Source organism: Anopheles coluzzii, chromosome 3, assembly GCF_943734685.1.
Source record: "Anopheles coluzzii chromosome 3, AcolN3, whole genome shotgun sequence".
Classification (NCBI taxonomy): domain Eukaryota; kingdom Metazoa; phylum Arthropoda; class Insecta; order Diptera; family Culicidae; genus Anopheles; species Anopheles coluzzii.
The window spans coordinates 81103158-81120497 of record NC_064671.1 but is presented as its reverse complement, the minus strand read 5'-3'; the positions used below and the strand labels follow the sequence as shown (position 1 = coordinate 81120497).

Genomic DNA, 17340 nt, shown 5'->3' with positions numbered 1-17340 from the left:
CATTGCGGCGATATCTCTCCTATGTCCTATGTTAGGCGGAGTTAGAGTTGTTGTTGGTAGTGGTTGTTGGCGGCTGTTATGGTTTAGATCTCGACGTCTGGCTGTTTTTCTTCCGCCGGGACAGTCCAGAGTTTCACTGCAATCGAGCGGCGGACCCAGAATTGAGAAGATATTGGAACTGGGTCATTTGAAGTACGGAAAGCGGGAAACGCGGCCGAGAGATAGCAACAGCGAACGGCCAGTTTGTTTAGGAATTCTTCGACCTGCTCTCGTGTGGGGGAGCGAAATGAAATGTGGAAATGTAAAAGTAAAATGGCAATTGTGGGCGAATGAATGGCATTCCGCGATCGCGTCGCATGCTGAGGTCAATAAATAATGCATTGTGTAGCTTGTTATGGCTTTCACTCGGTGAGAGGCGCGCATGGGCTGCGCAAGATAATGCAAAACTCGTGGCAAGAAAGTCCTGTTAAATGGGTGAACTTAAGATTAGAGGTTTGCTAGTCGGATCTTTAGACGGGAGCCTTCTAATAGGGAACTCCATCGTCGTACGGAAAGCCATCGAATGAGATACTCCACAAAAGAGAGGACCTTGGAAGTAGGAACGAAGCACGAACTAATGATGGTATAGTGTGTGTGTTGCGTCAAAAGTTGCGTCACTTGGGTGGTATTGATGTGTGTCTATACACTCCCCTAGAATCGTGATCAATCGTGAGGAAAATTGGAACTCATTTCACGTTGAGACTGCCGTTTATTCGGTGGAAAGTTTGGCCCAACACACCAACACGGGATCCAAATGTTCCACCCTTCATTAATTTTGTAAGGCTTTAATTAGTGTGTGTGTGTGTGTGTGTGTGTGTGTGTGTGTGTGTGTGTGTGTGTGTGTGTGTGTGTGTGTGTGTGTGTGTGTGTGTGTGTGTGTGTGTGTGTGTGTGTGTGTGTGTGTGTGTGTGTGTGTGTGTGTTTCTGTCTGTGTGTGTGTATGCGCGTCTGTTGTGCAAAAGGCGTTCATATTTAGACTTCTTCGGACAGCAGTTTCGCCTCCTCACGCGCAGTTCATATTTTGGTTTTGGTTGAGTTGAGATTTTCGCAACAGAAAAGAAAGGACGGCTTGTTAGCTCATCCGTCAGCCGGTCGAGTCAAGTCAGTCGCAAGTCAATTCCCGGGACAGCCGCCAGTTCATTCGAGCGTCAATCGAGCGGTTAGCCATTTGAAGGGGAAGGGATAGTGTGGGGCAGAGCACGCGTTCAAGCGAAAAGTGGAATAATTTCCCGTCTGGAACGCCGGAGTCGCTTCCTTCCGCTGTGTTAGTCACTGGAGCGTGGGGAACTTCGAGAACAAAACAAAAAAAAAGAGGAAATGAAACATATAGACCTAGCTCCATGCTGGATAACTCTCCCCCGGACCCGGTCCTTATGGTTCACATAAAAAATAATGAATTATTCAATCATCATCGCAGAATGCGTCGCACCCGCCGCGTGTGAGCCTTACCGGCTGTGTTTTGTTTGTTTGGTCGCTTTTCGGTTTCGGAGCTCGGATGTGGATGATGAAGTCGTGCCCGCAGTTGGCGACTCACTGTTGTTGGCGAGAACATCGTGTTGTTTTTCGGATTTTGCCATATTTATGGCGATTTTCTATTCCTGCGGCGCGTACTTCACGATCACGAAACAACGTGCCGGTGCGACCCATTGAGATGTAACACAGAAGCCTCTGTCGGAAAGCTCTCTCCTTGGGCATGGACAACGGGAGGCTTTAAGGGGCAAGAAAAATGGAAACGTATAATCCAACAGCAGCGGGACATTGAAACCCCTTGTCTTCTACGCAACGCAACGCAGGGGAGGACGGACTATCCCGATCATTCTTCGGCAGCCAGCGGGTGGCGCTTGGAAATATTTCGGGTGACTTTCGCGGTGTAGTAGCAAACGGTGGACGACGAAATCATTCCAAGAAAACAAAAGCGAATACACACGAAAAATCCACTCAAGTTGTGGAATCGCATCGGCGGGGAGGGAGAAGCTTGTGCTGGCGAGCGCACAAACAAAAGACGCTAGAAAAGTGCGTGTAATCAAGTAATCCAATTAACGCGCCCCAATGGCGACGTGTTTTGGGTAGTCTCTGCACACAGAGGAAAAAAGCGGTAAAAATCGATCGAGAGAAAAATCAACAAGCAAAACCAAAAAAAAGGAAACTAGAAGGAAAGTGAGCGGATCCGAATTAGAGGAGAAGCCACCGTTTCCTGAGCCGCTGCGGACGCAAAATACATGGCCCCGGTACTGCTTATACGTAACTCAAACAAAACCTTGCACACACAAAAAAAAGAAACAACATCCTGGAGGGGTTTTGGATGGAATTGGCACAAAGTAATTGTAGATGTAAAGGTCTCTGTTAGGAAGTCCGGAGCCGAAGTCGTTGGTACCCAGTACGTCTGAGGGAGTGCCTGAGGCGTGGTGGCGATGTGGGGTTGTAGAATGATTTGGTCTAATTTGAATTTGAAACCCTGGGTCTGGGGTTATGCTTTTGCTTTGTTCATTCGCCCGCTCGTTCTAATGGATTGACAAACAAAGGATTGGTGGATTGTGCGGATAAAACATGCAGGGGCTTCTAGTCCGATTAACCTTGAGGGGAAATGAATGCATAACCTGTCTGTGGTAGATCCTTCGCATCTACAGGAAATACTTCATGGGTCAAGAAGCTTCGGAGAGATTTGGAAGCAATTTCTGCAGAGTTTTTTAAGGTTGTTTTCTGCTGTAAAATCTTACTTAACCTGGCACGAGAGTGAAGAACACCAAACAAATAATGTCTCCGGAGAGTGTCCGAATGTCAGAATATCTCCAGAGCCGTCGTTTCCAAAAATTGGGGAGAAGATACACTTTAAATGCTCCTCTGACAAATTCGATATTGGGATATAAAACTAAATGGAGTGGAAAAGCAAACTCTCCGGACCGGAGAGCCTCATCCCGCACAGATGCAACAAGACGACGTTCGGCACTGTACAAAAGCTTTCGGTCGGAGTAGGCATCATCCGTGCGCTTGCTTGGGCGATAAAAGGCAAGGGTAGGATCAAATAAAACTATTCGATTGTTTCCAACCGAATGAACTCTCTCCCTGGGCCTGTAGTACAAAGAAGGGATCGAAAACGTAGCGTCCGAAAAACCGATTACAGAAACTGGAGAGCATCAGCAAGCAGCAGGGATTTCAAGTACTGCGGCACCTTTAATCCTACTGGTCACCGTCGTAGGTTTGCAAAGTTGATGCCGGTGTTCTCCGTTCTATATAAGCAGGAGTGACCCGAAGAGCGGCAGCACTACACACTCACATGTGTTAAAGGTGTAGCGTCAGGTGAAAGGAATGTTTGAAAGTATGCACTTCGATGCACTTGGGCAGGGTCGACCTATGCGCGCGAAGAGGTTGCGTTGTGTGCGAAGAAGTAAGAGCTCTTCCCTCCGCGAACTTCCTCGCTGGTTTTGCAGAACTTTACAACATCTGCAGGACCTCCGGGCTTTCGGGCAATGGCCACATGAAGCGAAAAACTAAAAATCCCTGGCAAGAAATCACTATAAATGTCTTTTGGGTAGGTATTTTGCTCGCTGGCATGAAAGCGGAAGACGCTGATGCCACTCTCCATGGGAAAAGGATCCAGCAGGGTTGTTTCTTTGTTGAGCGTTTTTTTTTTTGGTGCGGCCGGGTTAAGATTGGTCGATAAAAATTCTACAATCTACAAAATTTTATCTGTTTCGTGAGCTTTTTTGCCCTGGAAGGGTCCTGTGCTCTCGGTTACTCGTTCAGGATTTAAGTTCTTTCTTTCAAGAGCTGGTTCTGGACACAAACTTCTTATGCTTTTCGTAGGCACCGCACAGTCCTCAGTGCCCACCAGTTCTTGTTCGGTTGGGGAAAGGATGCTTATCCCTCCGTGCCTTTGGTTTTGGAAGTAGCCACGTGCCCGACAACATGTTGCCATACTTCGTTTTTGTTACGGATCGGTGTAGGTAGTACCCGGTCAGGGCTGCCATTCTTTGTCGGCAGCCGACGGGAAATGATTCGACTTGTGATGACCGCACACCGCTTCGCTTCACCCCAAGGAAGGAGCAAGAAAGTGTACGGAGTGTGCGAGTGTGTGGACTTATCTTTTGAAGGAGCAAAGCAAACGAAAAAAAAAAGCAAGTTAAAGCCCGCAGTCAGCGTTAAAGCAGTGTTTCGTTGGCTGTCAGTGGCTCCAGGAGATTCTGGACTTTTTTTGTTCTCTTCACTTCGAATATCCCGAGGTCCGAGAGCTTTTCAGTGGCAAAACGTGGCAATCACGGTTGAAGGTGGCAGATAAGGAAGGAATTTTGGTCTATAGTGGTTTATTTTTTGTTTGACCGGCCCGACTGGATCGTCTTTTATTTTCAAGCTGGCATCTTCCGTAACTTGTGGGATAGCGGGGAACACTGTGTCCGCAAAAGTTTTCCCTTTTCCCGTGCGAGAGGAGTGGTGCCATATTTTTGCTCTCCTTCCAGCACTCATTGCCGGAGGGTAGCCATCGGGAGAAGGTAAAGGAAGTGAATGATTTGTATTCGAATTAAGCCACACGATGGAAGTCGAAGCGTGGTGGCACACACAAAAAAAGCCAACAAAAAAGCACCCACATAAAGCCTCATCTAGTGTTTAGCCTGATACAAGAAGTGATGGTTAGCGGAGAGGCAGAAAGCTCTGTGTGTCTTCTCGTTTATTCCTTCTGGGGATGAATTCATTCCAATCCGGGCAAAAGTTGTACCGTCTTCAGGCCGGAAAAAAGGGTGTCCACGGTTGTGATGGTTGATGTTGCTTTTTTTTCTCCTCCTGGGTCCTTATAAGGATCTAGTGAAAAAGGGAACATTTTTGGAGTTCCGTAAGAAACCTACTCCTAAGGAACTTTTGGTATATATTTAGGGTTTTTTGGGGGGCAAAACTTTTCGACTCACTTGGTTAACGTAGGAAAAAAACACCCAGAGATTTGCTGTTTTTTCGCGAAAGAGTAAAATAAGAATAGATCCCAATTTACGGTTGGATAGAGGATGTTACATTGCAGAAGAAGATATCACCCGGTGCCGCCTCGCTCGGCGAGTTGGACTTTTCTGTCCCTGGGTGTTGAAGGTACGGAAACTTTTCCAGTTCATTAGTGCTGTCCCCCGACAAGTAAGCCCGCAGGCGTCCCGCAGAATGCAGAGCTGGGAATGGGTCGCAAAATCCTTTATTGATCTTGATTTAAGTGACATATGATTCGTCATCCCACAGCCGCCTGCCTGCTGGTGTGCTTCGCCTGACGCCTATTAATTACCATTTCTGACGACTTGACCGTGAACGCGTCATGCCATCGTTTGTGTGCATACGCCCCCGACCCTGACACGGACCCGAAAGTGTTGTGTGCGAGAAAATCACAAACACCACTCACAGGCCGCGGGTCGCTGTCGTCATGTGTGTTCGATTGTTTTGCGATTTTTGCGTGGGTAGAGGTGGTTTTTTGTGCTTTTTTTGTTGCGCTCGTCAATGTGAAGCACTTTTAGTACATCCACCTACTACTACTACTACTACTACGACTACTGATTGGTTGGTAGCCACGCCATATAGTCAAGAGGTCTTCGGCCTTGAACCAGTCCGACCTTTTGTACGGGAAGTGGTTGTAGGTGTTGGTTCATGTGCCTTATTGAAGGTAAGGTATCATTCAAAAAAGGTATAAAATCTACCTATGGGAGAAGAGGTGGGATTATTTGATGTCTGCAAGATCAATTTTTAAATAAAATACATAAAATACCTCCTACATGCATTGTTTTCCCATGTAATTTTGCAAAATCACTAAACGATATAACGATAAAGCATTTCCATTGATTCAGTTCCAGAGTAAAACTGCATATTCATTCAAATGTGAACAATTGTATGAATGGTGAGGCAAGCATCAAATCAATTGAATATACCATCTCTAAAACACGTATATTTATTTAACGACGTGAAAGTAGATCGAACGATTGAGGAAGACGCACACAATTAAATTTGCATTAAGTGAAGTTTTAATGTATTCCTATAACATGCGGAAAGTATCATGTTTATCAAATCAAACGATTAAAATTATCATTTGAAAAGTATGATTGTTTTCACATTTGCTCAAAATACACCACCTCATCGAGCGATGAAAAGCACGCCCTTGCTTGCACCCCTCCAGTCAAACAAACGCTTCCTACTACCTACTACTACTAATCACTTTGTAGTCACTCTGGCCGGCGTAACGCATCGCACACGCCATCCCTTGCCTTTGGAGTGAAAATCTTTAATGAAGTGCAAAATGAGTGCATCTTTTAATGGATGTATCTGGGTGTGTGTGCGTGCGTGTGAAGTTGCAAACAGCACACGAAAAAAGTGCATCCATTAGCCACGGTCCGTTTGGCTCGGTAGCGCGCGCGCCTATCAAGCGGTACAAAGTGTCCAATCAGTGGTGATGCCCCGCGTGCTCTCCGTCCATCTCCGCTCGACTGCGGAGGTTTTTTTTTTTATTGCAGTTATATGAACCTCGCTAGAGAGCATTGAATTGTGCGCTGATGAAGATGAATCAGCTTCCGAACCGATTCGCCAAAGGCCTTTTGAACAAATCAAAGAATGTTGTTTGGTTGGAGATGGGAATTTCGCGTCGTGCTGGGGGCGAGCGTGCGAGCGAAAGCCTCCAACTAAACCATACAATTTATGAAATAAAGCTACTCTCGAAGTTGGTTCTTTCTTGCTTACCCGCTCTTCACACTCGAACAACATTGTACAGAGTCGCGCAGCAACAGCGCACACAGCGTGTTCAATGTTTATGAATGAAGTAAATATTTGCATTTTATTCGCTTTTACCCAGCTGGGTGATCGATCATGCAACTACTAGCACTACTACTACTCGCAGCTACTGCCGCTACGTCGTCGTTGCTTTTTGAGACACACGTCGTTAGATCAGCTTGGCGAGACGGGTAATATCGTAGCCATCAGCCGCCCCGCCGAAAGCAAACAGAACGCACACAGAACGCGCGTGCGTTACCTAGGTGGACGGATGGGGTTTCGTGCGTGGGCCTAGCTGGACACGAAGAAGACGCTACACGCTCTTGGTTCATGGTCACTCAATTACAAATTATTAACACAATATTTACGTACGCGCCGCATATATCGCAGGCCTGCTGACTGGAGAAGCATATTACTGCCGCGTTCAGAGGGCGATGGTGGGCGCTTAAGTGCGAGGTCCGAGAATGGCAGCGTGTCTTGGGATATTTGGCTTCAGGTGTCCAGAAGTGTTGGTGTGTGTTCGTATTGTTTGTGAATTGGATTAGTGTGCGTTTGTGGCGAGAGTTTGTCACCATGGGTCGGCAATTCGGGTAGCTTCCGGAAATTCAAGATCTGGTTTGAATTCTGAATTCTGGAATCTAGACAAATACCCCCTTTGCAAGTTATCCAATAAATTAGGTTTTAAATTAAAGAATGAGTGATATCTACCAACATTTTGGCCTTCGGTAGTCCTATTTCCTCTCTTTCTTTCTCCCATCTGTAAACCATAAAGAATTGCGTGTTCACGCCTTGAATGTTTCTGGCATGTGGCCAACGACTTTGGATTCCATCGGTGTGGATATTGCGTGTATTGAATAAATAAACATAACCTACATTTCGCGTTGCAAAGCCTGGTTAAGGCCGGGTTTGGACACTGGCATGGAGTAGCATAAACAGAGGCAAGATCTTGTATGATCTAATCCACAGATACATAACCTCCCGGAGCTAAACAAAAACATAAAGTTCTCAACTACAAACCCGATCCGTTCCCGAGTTTTGAATATGCATTTAAGAAAATTCCATAAGCAATTCCGTTCCAACATTTTGAAATTTTTATTTATAACGTTTGTTGAATGGACAACAATCATACCTTAACATCAAAGAGTACTCGAACTTAAGTGAATCTTACAAAGGCAAATGTGCTTCAAATGTAGTTCCAGCTTAAGAAAAAAAGGGCTTCTTACGTTGATTGCAGTTGAGAGCTTCGCGGATGGCTGGAGCTCCGCTGGTGCAATGGAATTAGTTTTGTTCTGAAATTACAGTCTACCTCGGCCTCTCTGTTTTACCCTGTTGGGGGTACTACTTGGGTGTGGGTGTGTGCAGTACCTGTCATTGTTTTTTTTACTGCTAGCTAGACTGGCGGCGGCGTATATGCCATTTTGGGACGAATCGGTGAGGTCATTTTTAAGCGAGCTTAATCATAGTTTATTCTTGCCGATTTAGATCCGGTTGCGCTACCAATTGCGGAATCCATTAACTAAAGGAAGGGGGTAGCTTATAAGTGATGTGATTTTCAGTGTTATACCTTACCTTACACATTGAAAGAACCCAGAGAAATGTTCAAATTAACCGAATTTCTCCAAATACGAAACCGAGTTATAGAAAAAAAAATCTCAACACTGATCACTGTCGTCCAATTAAATCACGATGGCTTCCCTGTTTGGTGGGCAATAAAGAAATAAAGATCATCACAAATCTGAGCACCCGGTGCCTGCCGGTCAAACCTGCGGTCGGAAGGCTGGCATCACTCACGAAAAAAAAACAGGAACACTCCGTCCACCACATCGCAATTCTCACGTCCATGAGTTCGTTCAGCGTTTCGGTATTGAAGCAGATCTGGAGTTGAACTTTCTTAATTGAACTAAATTAAAAATACATCTCTTTCTGTCCCGCACACAAGCAACAACACTCGTCGGTGCAGTCACGGAGAACCGGGAATGTTGGGGGGAGGGGATTCTTTTTTCCGAGTTTATTCATTGTGCACCACTTCCCGGCGTACGTCCGATCAACAAACATTGACCTGGGTGTGCATACTCTGTGTGTGTGTGTTTTGTGTCGAGGTGCATACACGATAGCGTGTGATACGATAGCATCCTCAGGTTTGCTTTTTTTTTTATCTTGCGCTGCTGCGCATCACTTGCAAACGAGTTGCATCATCATCCCGTGCAGCAGGCTGTTGCGATCTGTTGCGGAACGGGAGAAAGCGTGCAAGGAAGTAGAATAAAAAAGTGGCTAGGTTAGTGGCTAGGTTGGTAGTGTGCTGGTGGTACGATAAACAAACATTGGCAGCAACTAAATCAGCAGTTTTCTGCTCGTTTGGCTACCACCGTTCGGTTTAGAACGTTAATGTCTCTCGAACGTGTCACAGTGCAGGGCAAAAAAACGTACATTGGGTGCGAGGTTTGTTCTGATGACACTTTGCTATCTGCATTTGAAGCCAATCCAACGCAAACATGTTATTGGTGGCATCGGTTAGATGGGAAGAAGCTGTGGGTAGACGGTTGCTTTACGGTATCACTTATCTTTATGCTAAATCTGGGGATGTCGATGGTGTTATGTACTGCTAGGAAATTGGAGATGGTCATAGGATCTTTGTTTCTTTTTTACTGGAATTGTTGCATAACATTAAGCCTCATGTATTCAAATTCAACATCCCTAAACCACCAATATCTTTTAAACGTTTAACGAGAATAAGTTTCCAACGACACAAAAAAAAACCCTCAGAATTGTTTTGAACCATTACGCACATGCCGTAGACCTGTGCTCCCGTCAAACCGTCAAGGCGGGGGAGACAAATTACAGCGACAAATAAAACCATATAAATCAACCACTACCCCGCAGGCATCTACCCTTCCATCGCACCAAGCTGCCCTAAACGATCGAAAACTTAGACATCGTTGTGCCGTAAGGGTACAGGGAGGCGTATGTGTCTGCAGGCTCATAATTCCATATTCATTCCCCATTCCGGAGCATCTGTAAGCACCACGACGAGGCTCTGGATTTTACGATCATGCTAAAATGACGCTTTTTTATTATTTATGACGATTGCTGCTTGTCGCAACTGCTGAAGCGATCTGAATCGCTTTATTATTTTCAGGACACGTTGTTGTTGTTTTTTTTGTTGTTGGTGTGTGGATGTTGTTGGTATTTCTGTGTGTAGTACGTTCTAGGATGTGTTCTTCGTTCGTCTGTGGACGATATGGGCTTTGAATATCCAATATTGGAAGGGCCTTTGCGTTGCTTTATTGCACGCGTATTTGCGCCCTGGGCAACTGGCGTGTCGTTAACTGTGTTTGTGGTAAAATAATTTTATTGCACTTCGAGTTCGAGGAATTGACTTTACAATGGCATGTATGGGGCATGGGGCTAGATACAGATACGTGTATTCGGCACCTCCCCCCTACATCGACACGTTTCTTGTATCGATAGACGTTCCCTCTCCCTAATTGTGTTTTATACTAACTCTTTTTCTTTTTCTTCTATTTTTCTTGCAGGCAGTAAAGATCGCAAACCTCTAGTGTCCATTAAGCAGTGTTTGTGTCCTTTGTGTGTGCGTGTGCTTTAGAAAAAAAAGAGCATTCGCCGTCCCGATTTCCCTGCGCCCTTGAACAGCTTTGCCAAGGTTGCTGCTTTTCCGCATCCTTTCTACAATCTATCTGTCTGTTTCTGTTGTCCACAACCGCACATACACACACACATCCAATACATACAAAATCCCAAACATAAACACTCTCTTCTATCCTTACACAGACACATGCATTGAGCCATCCCTCTTACGCACTTGCCTGCTAGATGTCCTTCTGTGCGCGCTCGTCGTAAGCTGCTGTGCCGCTGTTGCAGTTCCACACCTCAAAAACAAGCTCTCCCCAACATTATCCTCGAAACAGTCCAGCTTGCTTTAACGCTTCATCTGCGCCCAAGCCTCTAGTCAGCTTGCCAGAGAGAAAGAGAGATAGAGGGAAAGAGTGAGAGTGTCAGTGAGAGTGTCATTCATCGAAACCTCCCCAATTTCATTGGAAAGATTGGGGACTTACGCCGTGCGTGTTGTTGAGGAAGTAAAGCCTAACATCCTGCAGAAAGTGTTTAATGTTCTTCTAGTGTGTGCTTCGAGGCAACAAAAAAAGTTCAATCCGTTCAAAAGGAGGAAGTTAGTAGTGGTACAATACGTCACAAGTGTGTGTGTGTCCTTCGTGTGTGTGAAGTCTTACCGGCAGTGTCTGTGAGGCAGTGTGATTTGCAGTGAAACGTCTACTGCAGTATCTTGGCGTGTGTATGTAAGAAGAATACAAACAGGGTTTCCTTCCCTTTCCATTCTACGACCTGTGGACGAGTGTGCGTATGTACGTGTGCATCTAGTAAAGAAGAAGAAGAAGAAGAAGTAGAAGAAGCAGTGTGAATTCGTTTGTGATACATAGTCGGTGTACTCGAGACAACTGAGTCCCCGTACCCGCCATCCAGCTAATCAGCGCCGTATTAGTCAGCCTAGCTGTAGCTCTCCAATCCCAACTCCTCCTCTCCGGTAGACAAAACCGTCCCTATACGTGCGCGTGTGAGAGAGGAAACGAGTGGTTGAGCGAGATCATCAAAGGCAACACACACACATTTCACATCTTGCCCGAGCGCCGCTCGCTATGGCCGCTATGGTAAACATGACCAACCTACTGAACGGCAAGGATTCGCGCTGGCTGCAGCTGGAGGTATGCCGGGAGTACCAGCGCAACAAATGTTCCCGCCCGGACACCGAGTGCAAGTTCGCACATCCGCCGGCAAACGTCGAAGTTCAAAACGGACGCGTGACCGCGTGCTACGACAGTATTAAGGTAGGTGTGCTCGAAATTCGCACAAATTTTTGCGCCCGTAATCCTGTAATCCTTACAACCTGTGAGGGAGTGTAGAATTCTAGGGTCCTCTGCGTGCTGTGAAGAGACACACGCAAGGGATGTTCGTTTCATGGTGATCTGTCCCTATTCCCGAAATTCGGGACAGTTTTGGATCAGCTCCAAGCTGAAGTCTCGATGATACCAAGCTCCAGGCAGCAGGCGGGGTCGTGTAGGTAACAGTAGCCTGACTGGTATCTTCCTGGTAGTTCTGCAAAAAACCCATTCCAGAAGGTTCGTTATGTTCCTGGGTGAATTAAACTATCCAATATGTTCCGGAGCTCATGTCGGGATAATGGGACCCGCCTTTCCTGGAGTCCATTTCAGAACATGCCAGCCTAGCAGCGTCCCAGAGTCGGTTGCCACAAAAAAGGGGGATGGCGATAAAGTTTTTGCATTATAATAATTCCAAAATTAGGAGCAAGCACATGTTACGGAATGTGTCCAAAGGTAGTGTGAGCGGTTGCAAAAAACTTATCTTAACCCCTGCCCTGACATGGGAACCTTTTGTGAGTGCCGGAGATATTAGTGGAAGTAGCGTTAGTGTGAAAGCTTCTCGATGTCACGAGACTCCGAATGTTCCGGAATGTTTGGGCATAGTTTTTGGGCACATGTCTTTTTTTGTCCCAAAAATTGATTAAACAATTACGAATGTTTTCGTTCGTTCGGGCAACTTCATATAGAGGACGATGAGTTTGGAGACGATTGGTGGCTGTGCTGGAGACAGATCTTGCCAGAAAAGACCCAACCTTCGTGTTTGGCGAGGTGGTACAACACGTGCACTAATTGAGTTGCCATTCGCTTCTTCCCGCACCCGATGCTGCGGAAATTGCGCCAGTTAGGCAGGGGCAAATTTTGTTTGCTCTGTCTGCTTTCCCTTTAGTAAAACAGATTCCGCTTTATCATGTTGGGGCGCGAGTGCAAGAGTTAATTAGAGCGCGAAATGAGCAAAGGATGTGTTGTGCGAGCGTGATGCTCCTCTGCAGTCACTGTCGACAGCGTACTCTGTGGGAAATGCAGTGGTACCGGCGTGATGGATCACGCCAAGAGTGGCTAAAAATAATACTTCAGAAAAAAATCATTCACCCTGTTTTATGTGTGTTTGCAGAACGCTTTCATTCATTTCCGACATTCTGCCTGATGCCTGCCTCTTCTCCTCACAATCCCCTACATTCGTTACTCCAGGTACAAGGCAGGTCAGGACCGTCGAGTAACTCGGTCAGCGCGGGAAAGCGACGGCAGTGAGCTCCACTTTCGATCCCGCGTGCCGGAAGCATCATCGGCTCTCCAATTCAATAACCGTTTTTTGGGATAAATTTAATCATGCTCCTCTTTTCCCACCCACGGGAAAAGCTGCTTGTCAATCGATTGGCTGTGCGGTACCCGCCGACTACTCTTCCCAGCACGGCGGACGCCTAAAACAGTTCGCTCTGCTAAAAAATCAATACCATCACGCTAACCAACCAGTGGCGTGCGCGAAACACGGCAACTTACGGTTTGGAAATGGATCCGACTTCCGATTTGAATTTGAGGCATGTTTTGTGTGTGTGCGCGTGTGTGTGTGTGTGCTTGGTGTCTGTTGGAGGCGCTGTTTTCGGCATACACCAGCGATGGAAGCGGATCCTGTCAGTCATGACCTCCTCACACACTGCTTGGTGTGCTTGGGGGGAAGCCTTTCCTCCGCAGCCATATCCTTGCATGTGTTTGGCATTTCGGTCGTGTGTGTGTGTGTGTGCGTGCGTGTGTGTTTTCTGTTCCGGTTGGTGTCCCACTTCCGGACATTCCTGTGCGCTCGTATTGGTGTACGATGAAACACACGTCCCTACATATGCTGATGGAGGTGTGCGCTCTTGGTAGCTGGGGTATGTGTGAATATTTCAACACACACCACGCATTTTCCTGGGTTTGAAGCGGGCGGTTTGGAGGCAATGTTTTCCACACCGATACGCTCGACGAAAAGCATGACATGGGCCCCCGCGACGTATGTGTATGTGTGAGGAATTAAAACCGAAAAATCCAACCTTCTCGAACCCCGAACCCTCGTCACCAATCCTCTCGCGGGATGCTTAAAAAGGATTGCATGTGCGTTGTTTTGCTCCTCGTGTGTTGTGTCGATGTGTGCGTGTGTGTATGACGCGAACAAGTTTGGCGCCAGACGGCTGCCCTGGGTGCGCTGCAATTGGAAAGTGAATGTCATTTGGAAAGGCATGCGGAGGATCGTTACGATGGGTCGTTCTCTGCATCGAGCCGTGCAGCAGTGTACAGCACGCCCGGGTTGAGTTGATATTTCCCGCTCAGAAAATAGGGAGCACACGCGGAACTGCGGGGCATGCTGCTTTGGAAGGGATCAAACGCGTGCGCTTCCGGTGCCCAGAGAAAAAACAAGTGAAATCGAGCAGAGCGAAAGTACAAACACACAACCGACGGTGGTGGAAAATCATTCCTGCGTGTGTGAGTCAAGTGTAGCAGGTTACGGTTATGCTGGATCGCCCTCGACCCCGGGTTATGAACACTTCGGGTCATACACTTACACAATATGCTTAAAGGATTTTTGTTTTTTTTGAGTGTGCGATCGTTGTTCCAGAGTTTTAATCCATTGCTTTCATCTTGCCCGGGTAGAAGCAGCCCCGGGTCGCATAATTGATAAGTGATTTTGGCTACCGTCGATGGTTTTGTGTGTTTGCAGCACAATTCTGAGTGGCTCAGATTTTCCACTCCAAGTAATCCATAGTGCGTGATTTTGTGTTTGGTTGAGTGTTGTTTTCGTCCTATTTCCATCCATGTCTTTGGAGTTGACATTTTACGCATACTTTAAGCGTACATACTCTTAGTTAATGATTCTGTTGTTTGTTTAGTTATTTTGTTTTATGTTTTTCCTTCTTCAGTTTTTTTGTTACTAGTCCTTCTCGATCGGCTGTCATCTCTTTTTGTGCTCTTCTTTTTTATTCTTATTTTCCCTTTTTTATTTTGTCATAATAGGTTAATGAATATTGTCTTTAAACCTTATCGTCACTTTTGTTTGTTTTTCATCACTAGTCGCGTTTTAACTGTTTTCAATTGTTCCCTGATATTTCAACATCTTCACTTTATAGTATCCACGTACCTAAAGTAGAAGCGAAATACACGCTTTTGTTATATATCCTTTGTGTTGCGTATGACTTAACCTTTTCCATTAAATATGTTTAACTTTTTTATGTTCCTTCTTTAAATCCCCTTAATTTTCCTCTTGAAAAAGTGTCTCTTGAAGTTGAACGCCCTTCATTTGCTACATCTCAACATAAACGTCTTCAAACGAGTGAATCTTGACGCTCGACTCGGAAAGGCTGCTAGCGAGCAGGCAATATCATTAAATCATACACCTACCTGAGTGAAGCACCTGAGTGTGGCAGCAGCATACTGTTTTTTTTATCCTTCCCCAACAAGCCTCCAAGCTCCAGCCTCCGTCACGAATCGGGATGATAATGCTAAAAGGACACCCGCCCGCGGTCGAGCATTGGGGCTGGCTGGCGCCACACCACCACCTCGTCGAGGTCACTTCCGGGTGTGAAAAGTAACCATTTTCCGACACTCACCCACACACACAAACACCAACACCCATTGTAGCCTCCAAGGCAGCCGCTTGTTTCGAGGCTTTGTTTCGCAATTACAACGTCAAGAATTTCCTGTCAGTTTCCTGAGTTGTTTGGTTTTTTTTTGTGTCTTCCCCATTGTGCCTCATCCCCACGGGGATTTGCAGCACGAAGCGCGAAAGCACAGGGCAAACTGGGAAAAAGCGCTTTTCCTTGTTCTTGGGGCTTCCCCGGAGCGTCGCTCCGTTTTGTAACCTCCCAATCCTTCTCCTTCTCCCGCTTGTCTAGCAGCATAAATGAGTGAGCATGAACCCCAGTAATGGTCGCCTTCCCTTGCGCGGGGTCAGAGGTGCTGTGGTGGCGTGTGAGGCTCATTCAGGTAAGGGTGGAAAGCCTAAGGTTATAAATAATAATAACAAGCCCCGGGACCGTTCCTGCTTGTGCGCCTCCCCCCCGTTCAAATCGGATGGGTGCTTTGGAGCACTTGGGTAGTTGGGAAGCCAGAGGGAAAAAGGGCAAAAATCACGGATAATAAAAACCGGGCGAAGCAGCACTCCTCCTATCGCAGGGTCAAGGGGTTCTGCTTGTGCTGTGTGCCCGGGAAAGGATGCAAAAGAAAACCCTGTTAAGAGTTTTAATACCATTTTTCTCACTCCCACCTTTGCCGTTTCTACAGTACAGAGCCTTCCTGCTGGGGGACGGGGCCTCGTTTATGCCATTTTGACACGGCACATGGGTGTTTTGTCCTTCCTACTCCTTCTGCTCCTTTGGAATGGGGTGTGCGAGTGTGGGGGAGGCTCATGCTATCAAAACATAAACCACTGGCGCTTTTTCACATTTTTCCGCCCTTTTGACGCGACAAACGAGTGCGAAACGTGTACACGAGTGTGTGACGGGGACGAGCTGCGGGAAAGAAGGAACAAGGCCTTCAGGATAATGTCACTCATGCTTTCGCACACACACACACACACACACACACACACACACATTCACCACATACGATCGTGAAGTGGAAGGATAGGTGCAGGATGCGCACAACACAGCGGAGAGATGCTCGTGTACGATTCTATCTGTCGCTGCGAACTACACACTCCCATCATAGCACCACCAACACGGGAGGAGTAGGTATGCGTTGCCTGCGCTCATCGGGACGCCCTGCAATACCTTTATCTTTCTCTCTCTTTCTCTCTCGCTTCTTTCCGGTGTGTGTGTTGAGGTTGTCCGGAACCGGAAATTCTCTGCTATTCATTGGGACGGTTTTCGGGAGGACGAAGGTGCGAGCGCAAGTAACGAAACGAAATGTCGCCCGCCCGGGTTGTGTGGTAAAGGGACATTTTGACGGCGGTTGGCAACGGGCTTCCGGAAGATGGTGTTTTTTTTCCTCCTCTTTTTCTCCAAAACCGACCACAGTCGGTGTACGAGTTCCAGCTCCAGTTGGCTCGCTGGGCGTCAAAAAGCATGGCCGGGAAAAGAGCAAGTACAGCGGGACACGGGCCTCGCACTCAAGATAGTTGGATAAGGGAGACAAAGAAGCATATCTACATGCTGCCCGCGGGGTTTTGGATGTTGTGCTGTGTGTCGTCGGGAAGGCTGTTGTGCTCCGTTTTTTTTTATTGTCCTACGCGCCCGCTGGAATGAGTTTTCCGTAAGGAGGCTGACACTTGTGCGTCTCGCGAAACATTTTGCTCCCGGGTATCTCTAACTTGTTCGTTCCCTTCCAACGCTCGGCGTGGCTTCTGGGGAGGGAGCGGGTCATTTTCGACGGCGAGTTTTACCATCCGTACTCTCCGAGAGCCGTGGTGCGATTTCCGAGAACCGTTTTCCCAGGTGTAAGTGGTAACATCTCAGCCATTTTTGCAGCCGGCACTCCCGGGCTGGAGACAGGTAGACAAGGGGATTGTGTACCTTCTTACACCCGGTGTGCCATTATGAATTATGACATTTGTAGCTTGCAAGATGTTGTTGCTTGTTTTTTTTTTTATTCTTCTGCTTCTCTATACATTGTTGGCTTGTTGTTTATCGCAACGCGCGCTAGGAGGAGCGCGATAGGAAAAGTTTGCGCGCATCAAAATGCGCGTTTGTGGACGTTACTGAAG

The 17340-nt window shown here is 46.8% G+C and overlaps 1 protein-coding gene across 1 annotated transcript in view; it reads left to right on the top strand.

Annotated features, from left to right (window-relative positions):
- The window catches only part of LOC120954612 (serine-rich adhesin for platelets), a 348593-nt gene that overhangs the window by 90902 nt on the left and 240351 nt on the right, over positions 1-17340 (top strand). The window contains exon 4 of the mRNA XM_049608788.1: positions 10293-11618. Coding sequence (XP_049464745.1) covers positions 11430-11618 — 189 coding nt within the window. The 5' untranslated portion in view covers positions 10293-11429. The remainder of the gene's footprint in view (positions 1-10292; positions 11619-17340) is intronic.